The sequence below is a fragment of the Arvicanthis niloticus genome, chromosome 11 (genome assembly GCF_011762505.2).
Source record: "Arvicanthis niloticus isolate mArvNil1 chromosome 11, mArvNil1.pat.X, whole genome shotgun sequence".
Classification (NCBI taxonomy): Eukaryota; Metazoa; Chordata; class Mammalia; order Rodentia; family Muridae; genus Arvicanthis; species Arvicanthis niloticus.
The window spans coordinates 71,826,986-71,844,058 of NC_047668.1; the positions used below are offsets into that span (position 1 = coordinate 71,826,986).

General features: G+C 44.4%; 1 protein-coding gene across 3 annotated transcripts in view; it reads left to right on the forward strand.

Moving 5' to 3' along the window:
- The window catches only part of Prkce (protein kinase C epsilon), a 486,892-nt gene that overhangs the window by 319,649 nt on the left and 150,170 nt on the right, over window positions 1-17,073 (forward strand). For all 3 annotated transcript variants that reach the window (XM_076942406.1, XM_076942405.1, XM_076942408.1), the window contains 4 exons: window positions 80-222; window positions 2,701-2,797; window positions 5,326-5,525; window positions 8,909-9,082. In XM_076942406.1, coding sequence (XP_076798521.1) covers window positions 80-222; window positions 2,701-2,797; window positions 5,326-5,525; window positions 8,909-9,082 — 614 coding nt within the window. The remainder of the gene's footprint in view (window positions 1-79; window positions 223-2,700; window positions 2,798-5,325; window positions 5,526-8,908; window positions 9,083-17,073) is intronic.

Below are 17,073 nucleotides of genomic sequence, written 5' to 3' on the forward strand. Positions count from 1 at the left end.
GCACGTTCCTTCTGTAATTTGGTAAAGATCATGTTTTGGGCATGAGCATTGGCTGTCTATCCCCCGTGTTTCCCTACAGTCTGCAAAATGAATGTTCATCGTCGATGTGAGACCAACGTGGCTCCCAACTGCGGGGTGGACGCCAGAGGAATTGCCAAAGTCCTGGCTGACCTTGGCGTTACTCCAGACAAAATTACCAACAGTGGCCAGAGGAGGAAAAAGGTAAGGACTGCTGAGTAGGTTTTCTGGAGCTCTCTCTAGGCCTGCTTCTGAGAGTATTCTTACATGAGGGTGGAAGATTCCTGGGTTTAGGCATTGACACATTACTCAAAATATCATGTGTTTGTGGAAAGAGGCCGGATAACACGAAAAGCTTGTTATACCTCAGAATTGGAGGAAGCAGCTGTCGGAGCAAGCGTTAAGAGTTATGTGTGGGTTAGGGGGTCTTAATGCTAGAGTGTTTTCCTATGTGTCCATGAAACCCAGAGTTCAGTTTTCAGGAACACAACTGAATAAAACGTTCACCAGAGAAAACAAGCTTTGAGATGAAGACCTTGAAGTTCCTTCTAGAAAAAACATAACACTGCAGAGCAGCGGTTCTCAGCCTTCCTAGTGCTGAAGCCCTTTAATACAGTTCCTCATGTTGTGCTGACCCCCAACCATAAAATCATTTTCATTGCTACTTCATAACTGTAATTGTGCTACCGCTACGAATCGTAACATAAATACCCATGTTTTCCGATAGCCTTAGGGTTGTTCAACTCCCACCAACTCCCTCGGGATCTTTACCCACAGGTTTTGAACTGCTGCTCTAGACGCTGAAGCAGACTAACTTGCTGCCAGAACTGTCATGAAGTAGATAGTGTCTGAATCTGGGCCCTGAAGTTGAGGATAACTGGGTGCACAGATGAGCCAGCTCCTTCATCTAACAAAGTTGACTGGGAAATACTTAAGAACACATGGCCTTTCTTTAGAAACCAAAGCCCTGTTTATCCATATGACACTCTAAGTGTTGTTATGAAGAGTTGTATTTTCTAATGTGTTCTTTTGGCAGGTCAAGGCCTATGGATGTAAACTGAGCTAAGGGCATCTCTAGTGGGCTCTGCTTCAGCCATGATACCTGCCCTAGAAAATTTTAGAGGCCTTTGGAAAACAGATTATGAGGAGGATGTTATTGGTACAGTCAATACTGGTGTGGGTGGGTAGGGTGCAGCCCCATCTGCCAAGTGTCAAACTTCTCAAAGTGCTTTTCTAGGAGAGCAAGTGTGTCTCTAAGTGCCACATGGTCTTTGCTCTTGAGTTCCCTCTACCCTTGGCCTGAAGAGCCTACATTACCCACTCTTCTTGGTTTTGAACCTGCTCATGTCTTTTCCCTCATGCCCGGAGAAAAGCTTGGATCCCACTGATGAAGAGAGTCAGACAGCTTTTATCTTTTTAACTCTCTCTTTTGTCTTCCCAACAAACAAAGCTGTTTTGCAAGCCCTGAAGAAACTACCCTCTCCAGTGTCACTGTGAGGCCTTAAACATTGGATGGCTTCTCCAGGTTCTGTGAATCCTAAAATAAACAACTTTGTTTGGTGCCCCAAGGCAGTGGCAAAGCCACTGTGACACTAGCCAGTAATACTAGAGAATCTAAAGAGGCAGGCTGAGCAAGGTCTCTGGTGCCGGAGAAAGTCCTTCTCAGAAGAACGATTTTCTCTGCTGGAAGTGGGACAGCATTTGTCACAAGAGGTTTAAAGGAAAATGCTCTGTCCTTGCACACAGGCTGTGGTTCTAGTGAAAAGGTACTGTCCTCTGCCTTACATTTGCAGGCTTATATTTGTAGACTCACGATGAGAAAAGACCAGCTGGGGAAAGTAGGACCAGGTAGAGAAAGGGCCAAGGAGCTGTCATCCAGCAATCTCTACTGAGTGACAGTCCTGATAGAAAGCCTCAGGTGTATGACATGACAGACAGGGGAGAGACATATCCTTGGTCAGAAGCTAAATGGTCTTTGCAGGTATCTCGGACCTTTTACTAGAAAAGACCCTTGGGAAGACCAATAGGAAAAGGAGTCGAAATTCTTGTGATCTCCAGATCCATACTGGCACTTAAGTTGGACCTGCCAGTAACAAAATGAAAGTGACTGGAAATCTTCCACTAAAATGTGCTAAGGGGTTTAAACAACATCTGGAAATATTAGTGAGCATCTGCTATGTGTAGTACTTTGTGCCAGCCACTAGGGGCAATGAAAGTACTGGAAAGTCTAACTAGAGGACCCCACACAATATGCACCTGCAGATGATGTCATTGATGAAAAGGTGAATAAGATTATGAATAAACACCAAACGGGAGGTAGAGCTAGTCAAGATCGCATTGACTTGGTGGGAGAACTTGCATTACATAGATATTGTAGGGTTGGGAATGGGACGTGGGGGTGGGTGGGAATGAGGGATGGGCAGTGAGGTGTGTATGGGGGTAGGGGGAGAGTGTCATGTAAAGACTGGAGCAGAGCTTTGCTTTAAGGATCATCTGTCTTTGGAGAGGATAGATATTGTGGAGGTCGTTCATGTTTTGCTTTGTTTTTCCATTGAATTGGCACATGGATTTTTAAGCATTTGCTCTCTGTCTGATGGACATTGCTGAGCTTCCTACAGTGTCTTGATGCTTTTGACAGCACAAGCATCCTTTCTTGTGACTCTCTCTCTGTGTCCTTTTTAGCTCGTTGCTGGTGCTGAGTCCCCACAGCCGGCTTCTGGAAACTCTCCATCTGAAGATGACCGATCCAAGTCAGCGCCCACCTCCCCTTGTGACCAGGGTGAGACTCTGAGATTTGCCTCTTACCTCTGACCCCTGTCACTTGTTATTGAATGCTGCCAGCAGCCCCACCATCAAGTCCCCACACACTACTTACTTGTTGATATGGTAGTTGTTCTTGGATGCTAAGCGCTAGGCAGGAATGCTCGACTCTGTTCCCTCCAGCCTAAGGTAGCAGGGGGGCCTGCATGTGTGTGCTGCAGTCTGTTACAGCTTCACTTCTTGCCCTGGTTTCAAGTGTAGAGAGGTCCCAGTCCTTTGCTCATCATGCCATCCTTCTGTCTGGTCCTAGACATGTCTATCTATGTGCTTTACAACCCTTCCCATTAATCATGGCACCCCAAGATTTGAGATCAGGCTGACTTAGGGAGGATGTCTCCTCTCCTGTTATTTGAATAAACAGATGGGAATAGAAAGACAAAATTTGAGAAGCAGGGGGAGTCAGCCCTAGGCCTAACTTTCCTCTGCCTACACTCTGGATGTCTCATTCCTTCTAACTAGATATGCTTAAGACAGTAAGTTCTGTAGGCATAATGTGTATACATTTATGGAATCTGAGATGCCACAGCTCAACAAGAACTTCTGTCTGAAGGCTTCCTTCTGGTGACAGATGGCTCCCAAACATTCCTGGAAAGAGCAGCACACACCTACAAGGCAGAATGACCTCACCACATGGTGGTGCTCTTCTCTATGGCCCTTCTTGTGCTGTTGTTGCTAATACTTTACTCACACCAGCTCTATACTGATGCTCAGCCTAGGTAACTGGCTGAGAAATGGTAGGTCAGCATTGAAAATGCTTGACCTGAGGCCAAGAACCAAGTTGGTGTCCAGGATGGGCCTATGCCTCTCCTGAACTGTCAACTCCTCATTGGAGATCATCACTGTGACACAGCACTTCTTACTCAGGAGTAAGCAAGACAGTTTCACCAATCTAGAAACTATAGAATGTTGATCTCAGCTCCTCTTCTGGTCTTTTTCACTTTCTGTGTCTTTATTCCAAAAGAGATTGTAACCCTCCCCAAGTAATTAGCTTACAGATCCTATTCTGGGCCAGTCAGACATTTTCAGCTTTTCCTTTTTAATACTGAATGTCCTGGAACTCCAAAGAGATGGAGTCCAATGATAACAGACCCAGGTAAGGTAATGTACCCCTGCTTCCAAGGCCAGGCTCTTGCCTGGTGTGCTGTCTGCTGTGCCTCTTGGGGCTTTATTCAGGCAGATGTACCAGTCAGGCAAGTCCTGTGCTTCCCAGCCTGACTAAAGAATATGAAAGCCTCTTAGTAACATATCACAAAACAGAGACGAGCAGAACACTGTCTGTCCTCTGTTGTAAGAATTTAGAAAGCCATTTTCTTCTAGTTTTGGGGTCTTCAGACATCTGGTTCTACCTTCCAAGATGCTCTTAACAATTGAGGCCTTTCCAACGAGATAAAAGTCATACTTCGGAGTGAGTGAGCTATGCTACTGCTGAGTTTGTCATCACAAGGCTGTCTGCAGGCTTGGCTGTTGTCCTTCCACCCCATTATGAGTTCACTCTAGACCTCTGCATGGGCCCTTATGACTAAAGTCCTTCTGGAAAGGAGGCAGAGATCTTCTTCTCCAGAGGTGAGGCTCACTCATCTGTCTTCATTCCAAAGTATAAATACCCTGTGCCTGTCTGTAACCCCTGTTACTCATGAGAGTCTTCTACAGTAGGATCATGTCAGGACACCTATACTACACAGATGAATGCTCACGTTAGTGAATGAATGTCTAACCATAATAGGCCCTCTTCAAATAGAAAAGGTCAGAGGGCCACCCAGCACCATCATTCAGGTAATTTAGGTCACACACTCCAGAAGGCCACAAGACTATCTCATAGTTGTGAAATTGAACTCCGGAATTCCTGGCCCGGCAGAGATAAGTTTATGACACACCATTGTAGGAAGCTAGTCTTTTGTTAATGATAAGCTTGTGGCTCATTCTATTAGGCAGCTTCAGGTAGCTTCACATTGGACAAGTACTCAGAGTAAAGCCAATGTCAAGGCTAAGTAAAAACGGTTAGAAAAACAAAGGCTTCCTAAAGGTTGTTTTCAAGGTTTTTTTAGTTCTAGTTCACAGGCTCCGTGAGTGAGTGAGTGATTCTGTCGCCAGTAATGCCTGTGAGGGTGGCTTCTGAGGGTTCTCATCTTCAAAGGAAAGTTGAAGGGAAGGGTGCCTGTTGCCCCTGAGCCTGCAGAGATCCAGTGAAGACATGTAGTCTCAACACACCTAAATTATGGACAAGGTTGCTAGAAGGCCTTCAGAAGCCTTTGGTGGCAGTGAATCCTGACAGATCAGGAACTACATCCTTGGCTTTGCAGACTGATGGCTTGTTGCACACTAGGTACCAAAAGAAATGTGCTAGACAGATAAAGGAACCTACAGGATGCCCTGGATCTGTCTCCGCGGAGGACGATTGAGAGTTGATGGGTTCTGAATATTGAGTCTTCATGTAAACGGCTCATGAAGTAATTCTAATCTAGTTCGTTTTTTCACCTTTGCTTTTAGAACTAAAAGAACTTGAAAACAACATCCGGAAGGCCTTGTCATTTGACAACCGAGGAGAGGAGCACCGAGGCTCGTCCTCTACTGATGGCCAGCTGGCAAGCCCTGGCGAGAACGGCGAAGTCCGGCAAGGCCAGGCCAAGCGCTTGGGCCTGGATGAGTTCAACTTCATCAAGGTGTTGGGCAAAGGCAGCTTTGGCAAGGTCTGCAGGCATTCTCTGTAGGATTGGGTTGTTCTCATTTATCAAGTGGATAAAGGAAGGGAGAGGAGGAGGGAGGGAGGGAGGGCAGGAGGGAGGGCAGGGAAGAAGCACACGGAGAGGTGTCAAGTGTTTGGCATGTGCTCCCCGCTTTCCACTGTTGTCCCCATGTGCATGTCTCTTCTTTTGTGCAGAGAGCCATCTGTAATCCCGCTTGCTTTCTCGGTAGGAAGACTTTAAGGATGCACTCTAAGGCCCTGTACTTGGTGGACTCCAGGTTCAGAGCAAACCTACCGTGTAGACTTTGGAAGCTGAATGTCCTTTGACTGATTTTCCTGATGCTTACTAAACATTCTGCTCTTCGTCTCCATGTGAGAGGAGAACTGGAGAACTGTGTCGTGGACCCAGGGCCTCTGTCCTGGAGGACATTTTCCCCTGCTCTCTGCTTTGTCCTTTGCCTTGTGGGGGATGTGCCCTTCAGTGATGAGCGTGACAAAATGCAAAGATTTGATTTTTTTTAGAAAAACAAAGAGACAAAGAGCCCAGGAATCTGGGAGGCATTTCAGACATCTATCTCATTGTCTGTCTTAAAGCTGTGCCTGGTGGGTAACCAGTCAGCTCTAGGTGTCAGGTTCTCTCATTTATCCTGGGCTCTGGGAAGCAGCCAGGATCTAAATACCTACCTAATCCACCATTCCAGGGCTATTTTCAGGGAAGGCTCTGGGAAACCCTCAGGCACAGGGCCTGCTCTGCAGGCACTCACCTCCCCTATCTGTCCTGGGATCACCTGTCAGGGAGGTTACTGGAATTTCCTCAAATGGCAACTGCTGAAGCACTCACATTCTTTAAAAACTAGCTAAATAAGAAACAGACCGAGCTCTGGTTTAGGTGACTCTGGCTTGGGCTATGAGCAGGGATAGGTCTAAATCTGAGCAAGATTTTAGGGAAATGAGCATGCTCAGATCACAGCCATCAAAATAAGGTTGGAGCCAGTTTTATAGGCCGTATTTTGTCGGTGACAGAATCTGCGATCTCTCAAGTTCCTTGGGTTATGTTCTTTTACTTTGACAACAACATTGGAATAACATTCTTCAAAGTCCCCTGGAAGGAGAATGACCTGTGACTATTTGGAGATAAATAAAAACACCAAACTGATAGGCAAATGCCAAGAAAATAGACTCCTCATAAGCCATCAGGGGAAGGAATTTTGTCTTTACCTGCAGATCTATGGATAAAACTGTAAAGGCAAACACAGGGCAGGATTAAGTACACAAAGATAAAGATTTATGTTCAGTAAGAAAAAATAGATTGTCATGAAGCAGGTGTGAAAGGACTGGTGCAGAAAGCAAGAGGTTTGTCTTTATGTCTCATATGTGTACCGACTTAGAAGAAACAACAACCTCCAAATAATTAGACAGAAGATAAAAGTAACTCTCCCACAGAGAGAATCGATTGGAAAATAAACATCCCAGGAAGGTAGGCTGCAAGTTGAAAACAGAATCAGGGTAATGTCTACCACTTGTCAAAGAAGAAGAAGTAAACCAACAGAAGGAATGGCTAAAAGTGGCCCCATGCTCATAGATGCTATTCACTAAAGTGAATGATTGTAGCCCTCTTAGAAACCAGGAAATGAAGGCTGGAGAGATGGCTCAGCAGTTAAGAGCACTGACTGCTCTTCCAGAGGTCCTGAGTTCAATTCCCAGCAACCACATGGTGGCTCACAACCATCTGTGATGGGATCCAATGCCCTCTTCTGGTGTGTCTGAAGACAGCTAAGGTGTACTCATATAAAAAATAAACAAATTTGTTTTTAAATATCAGGAAATGTGTTAAATGTTTAACACTTTGGTTCTGAAAATTTCTATTTCAAGGATATAATGCCAAAAAAAATTAAATTGTGTCCAAAAGCACTCAGTGCAACTTATATAGAACTTAATTGGGTATAACGTAAATTTCTAATATAAAGGAGATAGCAGAATTAATTATAGTGTATTTACTTTAAACTGAGTACCAGCAATCATGATAAAGATGGAGAACTTGTAGGAAATACATAGAACATAATGATTCTTCTGAAAGTCTGTATTTGTGTGTGGTATGGTGGGGTACACCTAATATTTCAACATTTGGGTGAAACAGAAGCGTCATGAGTTCAAGACCAGCCTGGGCTACATACTGGGAACTGTCAAAAGAAAGGAAGAAAGAGGAAAAGAAGCGAGAAGAGAAGGATAAAAGGGAAAGAGATAGAAAGCATGCTACATTTGTTCTTTGATAATTACGTATCACTAATGGAGATGAAGATATGAATAATTACTTAACCTCTGTGCATTAAACTTCTCTTAACTTAGCACTGTGCCAGAGATTAAAAAAAAAAAAAGTTAGGTAGTTTCCCTAAACATTTAAAATATCAACTTCCAAAACATCTTCACTAAAAATGAAAGGAAAAAAACCAACTAGCAGATAAAATTACCCATGGCCTGAGGTCTATTTCTATTTTGGTCAAGCTTCAAGAATGGCATATATAGCTTGATCATGCTAGCCCTTTTTGTCCTGGAAATACTTTTATTCTTGCCCATCATGTTAAACCATGTCTTTAACAACATCAACATGTTGGCAGACAAAGCACATGGCTTAAACCTGAAAATGGACTCCCAGAGAGAGTTATTAAATTAACAGGCTGGCAAGCCAAGGAAGGGTAAGATTCTGCACAGAGCATCACCAACCTAAGACAGAAGTGCATTGCTTTGAATAATGCATATTCCATGATAGCTAAGGAAGGAATTCTTGGCAGAACGACCTAAGACAGGCTCATTCTTGTTTATGAAATAAAAAAATGGGGAGAGGTAGGGAGCTTTTGGGACTGCTTGGCAGGAATATTACATTGGCCAAGGACAAGGAAGTGGGCTTCAGGCAGGAATCTAAATATTAGGCTAGAACAAAGAAGTAATTTCAGGCAAGAATCTAAATTTTAGGCTAGAACAAGGAAATAGGCTTCAGACATGAAAATGACTTTGGCTAGAACAGGGAAGTAGGCTCAGATATTTTGGTCTTCCTGATAAGACCCTAGAAACAGTGATCACAGGAGTGTTCACAGAATTTTGTCTATTGCCATGCTTGTTCCTTGACTATTTGCGTCTATTGTATTGCTAGTTCTTCCACCTAGAACTGACCTTAATACCTGCTTGTAATTAAAATGGTATAAAAGCAAAAAGGAGGAGGAGGAATGGGATGGAGTGGGGTTCTAGGTAGGGGAAATGGGGAAAGAGAAAGGCATCTGAAATGTAAATAAATAAAATACCCAATTAAAAAAAGCAACTAGCATTTAGATATTTGACATGATTTGATTCCATGTGTGCATAGACTGAGCAAATGGTTAAAACTGGTTGCAGGTCATGCTGGCGGAACTCAAGGGCAAGGATGAAGTCTATGCTGTGAAGGTCTTAAAGAAAGACGTCATCCTGCAGGATGACGATGTGGACTGCACAATGACAGAGAAGAGGATTTTGGCTCTGGCACGGAAACACCCTTACCTAACCCAACTCTATTGCTGCTTCCAGACCAAGGTATGCTTAAGAAGGGGTTGGTCAGCCATCCTCTTGGGTAGCATTGTGGCATCTAACACACGGAATCTCAGCTGTCAGAAACCAATTTTGACCCTCTGCATGCCTTTCCCCAAGACTTTGTGTATCAAAGTGGATTTTACCCTGGCAGAGATAGGTGTTCCTTTGAATATCGTCTTCTTTCAGGGTCATGGGACTTTTCCATGTGTGCACTTGTGCAGGGATGAAAGATTGATAGCATACTTTCAAATAGTAGTGACACACAGCCAAATGGCTAACCCCAGTGCTGACTCATTGGAAAAACCAACAGACGTGGTGGTGTATACCCTGCTGCAGCTCCTTCCTATCAACAGTAAGATTGCTTCTAGGCTACTTTCAGCTCAAAAGGAAAAGAAAAAAAAAGAGCAACGGCAAATGCTTCCCTTACCCTTCTAACGTGTGATGTCATAGGAGATGCCAAATCTAAACAAATGTTTGGAATTCCACAGTGAAATCTAACCATTCTAAAAGTTACCATGTATGTGTCTGGCTGCCAGCAGGTGGCAGTAAAGGATGAATGTCTGTAAGGACATTGTAGCATCCCCTTCATCTGGTTTGGTATTATTCTTATGGAAAAAAAGCTCATATTCTTCATAAAATTCTTACTTTATTTTCCTTTTTGGGGGCATGCGTGGGAGAAAGTCTTCTAGGATGCATTATGAATCTGTAGTGTTTGGGTTCTTTAGAAGGCAATCCAGACACCTACCTGTTCTTGTGTGGATCCTAGACAGAGAAGGGTTGTACGTGTGTAGGTGCTCGTGTGTGTGTGTGTGTGTGTGTGTGTGTGTGTGATCCATACGCCAGGTCCTGGTAAACAAGACCCCATTCCTGCCACCAGAAACTTTACAGCGTCTTTGCTCCAGTCCCCTCTCTCCCCCAAGGCACTTTCTGAGAAGCCTGCTTATCTTGGGAGCTTTACGAATGAAGGACTGTGGCCAGAGCTTCTGTCCAGTAGTTTCAGCACACATTTGTTCACTGGAGTCCCAGAAGAGTCCTGCAGCATACACAATTGCCCAACTTACTTGGTCCCGACTTTCCCCATCAGCCCATGCCTGACACCTAGGCCACATTAGGCAACCTTGATCCAGGAAAGTTTTTTTATCCTTCTGATCTCTTCAGCAATAAGAACCACCTGAAAAGGCCCGGCCATTCTGAAGCTTATTTTTCAGGGACACTAGGGTTGCTCTCTCTGTGAAACTGTCCTCAGAGACCCCACTTCATAAGAATATGTTTTTTTTTTTTTCCTGCACAAGTCTCGGACTGGTGGCTAAGTCTCATTTCTCTTTTAAACTTGTGTTGTGTAACGCCAAACAGATTAGTGTGAGTTCGCATGTGTGTACAAATGTAGAGTCCAGTGTGGCAGTACAAGTCCAGAGATGGGCTCCGCTTTTTTTTCTCCCACTACAGCTTGGCTGTTGTGGTTTTGGTTTTGAGACAGGACCTCATTCTGAAGTTCAGTTCATACTAGCCTGAAACTTGAGACAGTCCTGTCTCCACCTCTTAAGTCCTGGCATTATAGGCATGAGCCACCATATCTAACTCTTTTAGAACTTAATTCAAGATTAAAGAGAAATGTATCAGGTCCAAAAATGTCTTTATTGTCTGTGGTTCTTTTCACATGGGCTTACATCTAGTAGTTTTGAGTTGTGTTTTAATAACAGCAATTAACAACAAAAAACTTAGTCTACTTTTCTCTTTGTACAATTGAGAAACTTGTTTCAGAAAACCAAAAGTCGTGTGCATGTGCATACATGTGTGTGTGTGCACGTGTATGTGTTTGTGTGTGTATGGTGGGTATTAGGAATTGACGTTAGAGTCTCATACCTACTAGGCAGCAGTTTTGTCTCTGGCCTATGAATATGAGATTTTGTTGTCCATAGACAGTATATGTTGGCAGTCAAACCTGGTAACTCTGGCTGCTGGGATTGCTACCCCTCTGAGGCCATGATCTGGTATGGCTGTCTGCTGTGGCCGAGCCTGCTAGAGCCCCACCAGTCTCTCAAGGCCATCACTGTCTCCTGACTAATGCAGCTGTGTAGAGAGGGAGCCACATTAAGGTTTTTATTTTTTGAACTTGTGATCAAAAGGCCCAGGAGCCTAAAAGAGCCTGGTCTACTCATGAAGGCTCTGTGGGGTTCCTATATATGGTGGCTCCTGGAAAGTCACAGTTGAAAGTATGCTTGGTGGGCAAATGAGAAAGGGCAGTGACATTATCAATGCCACCATTTTTCTACAGAAACCATGCACTGAAGCATGTCAAAGTCAAAGTTTCTCATTGACACATAAAAGAGCATTGAAGAATGTCATGAATGTTATTTGCAGCCGAGGAAATGAACTGGCGTGGTTTTGAGGGTCTGAGTGGCTGGAGGAGAGAGGAGAAACTTTCTTTGCAGTTCAGAGACTTACTGATTCTTCCCTTAGGCCAGGGTCAGGTACCCAGAGTCACAGGAACAGAATGATACCTGCTTTATATAGCATGTATATATTCTATTTTTCTTAATAAATTATAATTTAATTTTACTACAGGGCATTGATTTACTGATAAAAGAACCTTTGAAAAATCATCTTAAAGACCCCAAATTTAATTTTCAAAAACATTAATTTTTGTGCTTTACTGACTAATAATCATGGTTTTAAACACTAGCTCTTATCCTCTTGATTGAAGTGGGTACTGGGTGTGGGGTTATCAGCAGAATACAGATTTGCATGAGAAAGGATGACTGGGTGACTGGGGGCTCTTACTAAAGTCTGCAGTAAATAACACTAAGTAATCCTTAGTGTTTCAGTGACATTCAAACCAAGAGGACTTGGGAGCTGCTGTTCTTCAAGGTCTAGTGGAGCAGCTGTGACATTTGGTCAGGATTGGAAGCAGAAAGGGCAGCCACAGTCTGTGGTCAATTTTTAGTCTTGCTTGGATGTTGTTTTTCCTACCATCATGGACTTGACCCCTCGGGAACCATAAACACCAAGAAACTCTTTACTCTGAGGTTGCCTTGGTCATGATGTCTTGTTACAGCAATAGAAGTGTCACTAATAGACTCAGGTTTTAGTTTATAGGGAGAACTAGCTCTTCTGGAAACTGCCTTGAGAGCATCCTGGTAGATTATGCAGAGCTTTAAGCTGGGCGCCATGTACAGATTGACTGGCAGAGCCTGGGAGAGTGTAAAGTAAGACCCTGTGTCTTTTCTGACATCCAGCAATGATTTCTATGTAAAGTCATTGGCATTAGCCATAATGGCCCAGTCAAGTCTGGTGGCAGAAGCCTGCTGAGGGACCAAGCTAAATTCAAATAGTGACTTAAGATTTCTCTCTACTAAGCTGTTCTGGTGACTAAGCTGTAGTCTTCTTCCACAGACTCTGGAAGGTCAGAAGCATGTGAAATGATTCCAGCACATAGCGCTAATGAGAATGGTCAGATAGGCCAGTCAATAAAACCACAAATACAAACCCATCAAATTCAGACCTTGTGCTAGACTTGAGATCCTGCTGTGTTTTTGAGTTTCTAGGGTATCTGAATCAGGCTAGGGAGGCTACAGAACTGGCCCTTGAAGTAGAGTTAGCATTGGAACGAAGGTGGGTGCCTAGAGATGGCTCCAAAGTTCTTTGTAGATTTCATTTTGACACTCTCTCTACCTTAGACATCACAACTCCCTCCTGTTTCTTTGTGGACAAAAGACACAGGAAAGAGACAAAGTTTGGGGGAGGGGTGCATACTGAGGAAATAAGGAAAACAAATTCTTACAAAGTCAGAGGCTGAGGGAAAGGGAAAGAGGGTCCTGGCAGAGCTGGGGACCCTCTTTAGGTGGCTGCGGTACTCCCACTAGGCTCTAAAAGACATGGCCTTCCTGCTCCAGGTTAGACCCTGGGACAGAAGCTGCTTTTTCAGAAACTGCCTGTTCCACTGGCTGCTGGATCTCAGAGCTCAGAGAGGTAGATTTATTTAGATTCTGTGGTTAACAGAAAATTAAAATTCCCAGGCCCTTTTAGATTTTGCCTGTTTGTATTTTATCATCCCCAATTACAAAACCATCCTTCCCAACTGGATCCCACAAAACCTGACTTGGCCAGTTTCACCCGTGGTTTTGCCTCTTTAAAACTTGCAGCTCCGCCCCCGCCCCCCACCCTCTGGTATTTCCTGCCAGGCCCGGGAAGCCAGATCCTGAAGGACTTTTCTCTGAAGGAAACTAGAGGGACAGGGCTGAGTTCCTACAGGATCCTGCTGGCCAGCCTTCCTCCAGCCCTGGGGAACATGCCACATGGAAAATCCTTAAAAAGCAACTGGAGATGTTTTTCAAATATGACTTATCATCTCTGTGGGCATGGGGAGAGCTGCCCAGAGCAAGTGTTGACAACACAGAATGTGTAGTTTCAAGGAACTCTAATGTTTGTTTCGACTTTTAAGAGAACAGCGAACCTTCAAGAAAAAAGGGGGTGGCGGGAAAGCAAGATGCTCACAGAGAGATGGAGATGGCAAATCTAATAAATAATCAGGCAAGTCTAAGAGAGCCGAGAAAGCCACCTGAAGGGAGAGCCATGGTCCTGCTAGACCATGTGATGTTGGAGGTGGCGGGGCCTGGGAGGAGTTGGAGGGCTTTGGGCCCCTTTGCTGGCTGTTTCTGGAAAACAAAAGGCTAAGATGTTCAATACCTCTAGTTGGTTTGGATCAGCAGCCCTTGGGGTCTCTATGCTACACACTTGCAGGTAGAGGATTCTTAGTAGCTGGTAATGTTTTCCAGGATTAGGTGAAGTGAGTCTACATGGATGCTCTGGACTTTCTGTGGCACAGTGGCTTATCCAGTGATTACGACTGTAGGAGGCCCATCTTCTTGGTGCTGAAGAACATCCTGTGTGAGGGTGCTGGGCAGCAATGCCACTTCTCTTGCTTAGCCAGTTTACACTCAAGGGCCCCATGACCTGAAAGTGACTGAGGGCTTCTGGAGACTCCGATAAAAAGGGTCAGTGTTTAAAGTCATTGAGTGATAGTCTCTGCTGTCTGAGGATGGAGGGGCATGTCTGTGGAGGGGTGGGGTGGGATTGCAAGTAGAAGGGCCACATAATTTCATACCAATCAGGCCTGATAAAGAAGGCAGTCTCTCAGGTCTTGAAGCAAGGACCTAGAATGAAATGCAAGGTTATAGAGTTTGCTTTGCTCCAGTGTCCCCACCCCAGGGCACACAGGGAGGAGTGCTGCCTCTTAGTCTAGAGGCTGTCACATCCCATTAGGTAACTTCTTTGCATGTAAGGAGACCATCTGCCTGAACTGTAGTCGATTTCAAAGGCTTAGCTCATCCTCTTCACATGATATAGTAAGGTAAGCTTGATTATTCTCTTCTTTATTTCCACATTTTATTATGATAAAATGAGCATAAAATTTGTCATCTCTGGCACAGGCCTATAAACCTAACACTTGGAGGCTGAGGCAGGAGCATAGAAAGTCTGAGGCAAATCTTGGCTATATAAGAACATTGACTCAAAGAAAGAACAAAACACCCCCAAACCAACTAAACAGCAAATGCTCTAACCTTGAGGACAGGGTGATAGGCACATTTATACACTTGTGTGTGGGTGTGCGTACCTGCATCTGAGCATGTGAAGCCAGAGGTTGCATCATGTTCCATTTTTGAAACAAGGCCTTGGTCACTGAACCCGGAGCTTGTCACTTTGGCTTGGCTATTTTTCTCCTGGGCTGTGCATGTCTTTCCACTGAATCCAGAATGGGCTAGGGTAGGGCCTCACACTCTTCTACTCAGTCATGCTGTGTTAACCTCCTACTATGTACCAGGTTATGAGGCACCACATTTTGTCACAGGATGTAGTGGTGGCCAGGGGATGCCGTGCTCTCACCTCCTGGAGCACACGTATTGTGCCACAGTGTGGAAAGGACTGGCTTCATTCTAGTTTCCAAACACAAGGCTTTGGTTTTTGAGATAGGATCTTAGTATGTAGTCTTGGCTGGCCTAGAACACACTACACTGACCAAACTAGGTTGAAACTCACAGAGAGCCACTTATCTCAGTCTCCTGGGAGCTGGGGTTAAAGGTGTGCCCCACCATGCCAAAACTAAGAATATTTATTCTTTGTAGACATTTTAGAAACTTCTAAAAAGACGAAAAAGAATAATTCAAATGACTATTACAAGAACAGTGACTATGTTTGTTTCCTGATTTTTAAAAATAATGTGTACTTGATACATATATTCCTTAAACCTGATTTTTAAAAATAACACACACTTGGAGTACATATTCCTAAAATGGTGCCTGTCTATAGAATTTCTACTCCCCTTGCTCTTGGTAATCTCCAACTGGATGGTTTCTAGTTCTAGACTATCTAAGGGCCCTGGTACAGAAATCTTACAGTGAAGGTGTAAATCTTACACTGAAGGTGAAATCTTACATTGAAGGCGGCCACAAATGCTTGGTTTCAAGTAGGGACCTAAAAGATTAGACTGGCTCCACAGTCCTTGTTGATCTCTGCCTGAGGGCAGGCCCTGGCCTCTCAGAAACACAACCACCAGCTCTGTTCTTCTCCCATTCTAAGATACAAACTTGACTGTAGCTTATAAATAACCCATTGATGCTGACATAACACAGAACAAGAGTTAAAGGCCTTTAACATGTGTGTGTGTTCTTCTCAGTGGGTGCGTTTGGCACATATTCCAACATGAAGGAGCTTACTTACTTACTCGGTCTGCTAAACTATTTGTTTATTCTAATGCTGCTATTTTTTGTATTTGTACATAGGGTTCTCAGAGGTGCCTCGGTTGAGGTAGTGTGTGCGTGTGTGCTCGTGCAGACCCCATGTGTGGGTGAGTGCTCATGCAGACTAGATGGGTGTCACAGCGGGATGGCCTTCACATGCCACTTCCTATCTGACAGAGCAACTCCACTTTGTCCAGCTTCACATTGACATTCCCAGAGAGGCAGAGCTAGGACTGGATCACAGCTACCACTCTTGCCTCCTGGGGTAGAAGAGGGCCACTGTAGGGAGGGCTAGGGAAGGAATGGGCTCCGCATGTTACTGCTATAGGGAGTGGGGGAGAGACAGAGTTTTAAAGAGCCAGAGATTTCATAGAATAGATCCTGATTGGCAGACGGTGCATGATCAACAGATTCATCCTGGGATGTTGTGAGAGACATCAGGTAAGAGATTCTGACTAAGTGCTAGAACTATTAACAAGACAAGAGTCCAGATTCACTCTGCAAGAGACCTCTTCAAAGATGTTCTAGAGAACGATGACTTAGAAGCGACAACCCATGCAACTCTGTGTGGCATGAGTGGAAGAAAAGAAAGAACAGGAACATCTGAGGAGGCCATTTGATTGGCCCAGGAACCCAGAGGCCCTGAGAAGTCTTAAAGGGAAAACTGGCATCAGCCCCATTTCCGTCTGTATCTAGATGGCCAGCCAGCTTGTGAAGAAGGCATGGGCTTCTACTGACTGGTATAGAACTGTTGACCTGGGAGCTCTGGACTAATGGGAGAGGAGACGCAGGCTGCTGCCAGCTAATGATGGGAGCACTTGTATCTCAATTGCTCATTTCCTAATCCGAATGAAAAGTTTCATGTAGAAATCTAAAACTAGAGGCCAGAGTTATCTAACCTGTTGACCAAACAAAGCCAGTTTCCTCATGGCTGATGTCAGCCCTCTTGATCTCTCCCTAACACCTTCATCTATTGGATTTCAGGATTTACTCCCTTTTTTTTTTTTTAGAGTCTATTTTTAGATGGGTGTTGAATTTTGATAGTGGTGTGATGTTTTCCTCAGAGAGAGTCACATGGGTCATTCTAGGGAGAAGTTTCTGCCTTGTCTATTGAAATTTCTCCCCCAAAGCAATGGCCTTTCCTCACACACCCTGGACTTTTTGTTCCTGTGGGCTCTGATACTTCAGATAACCCCACTGCTGTAGCTTTGAAGGTCTTGCCAGCTGGTGGGTACAGCCCACAGGTCATTTGCGTTC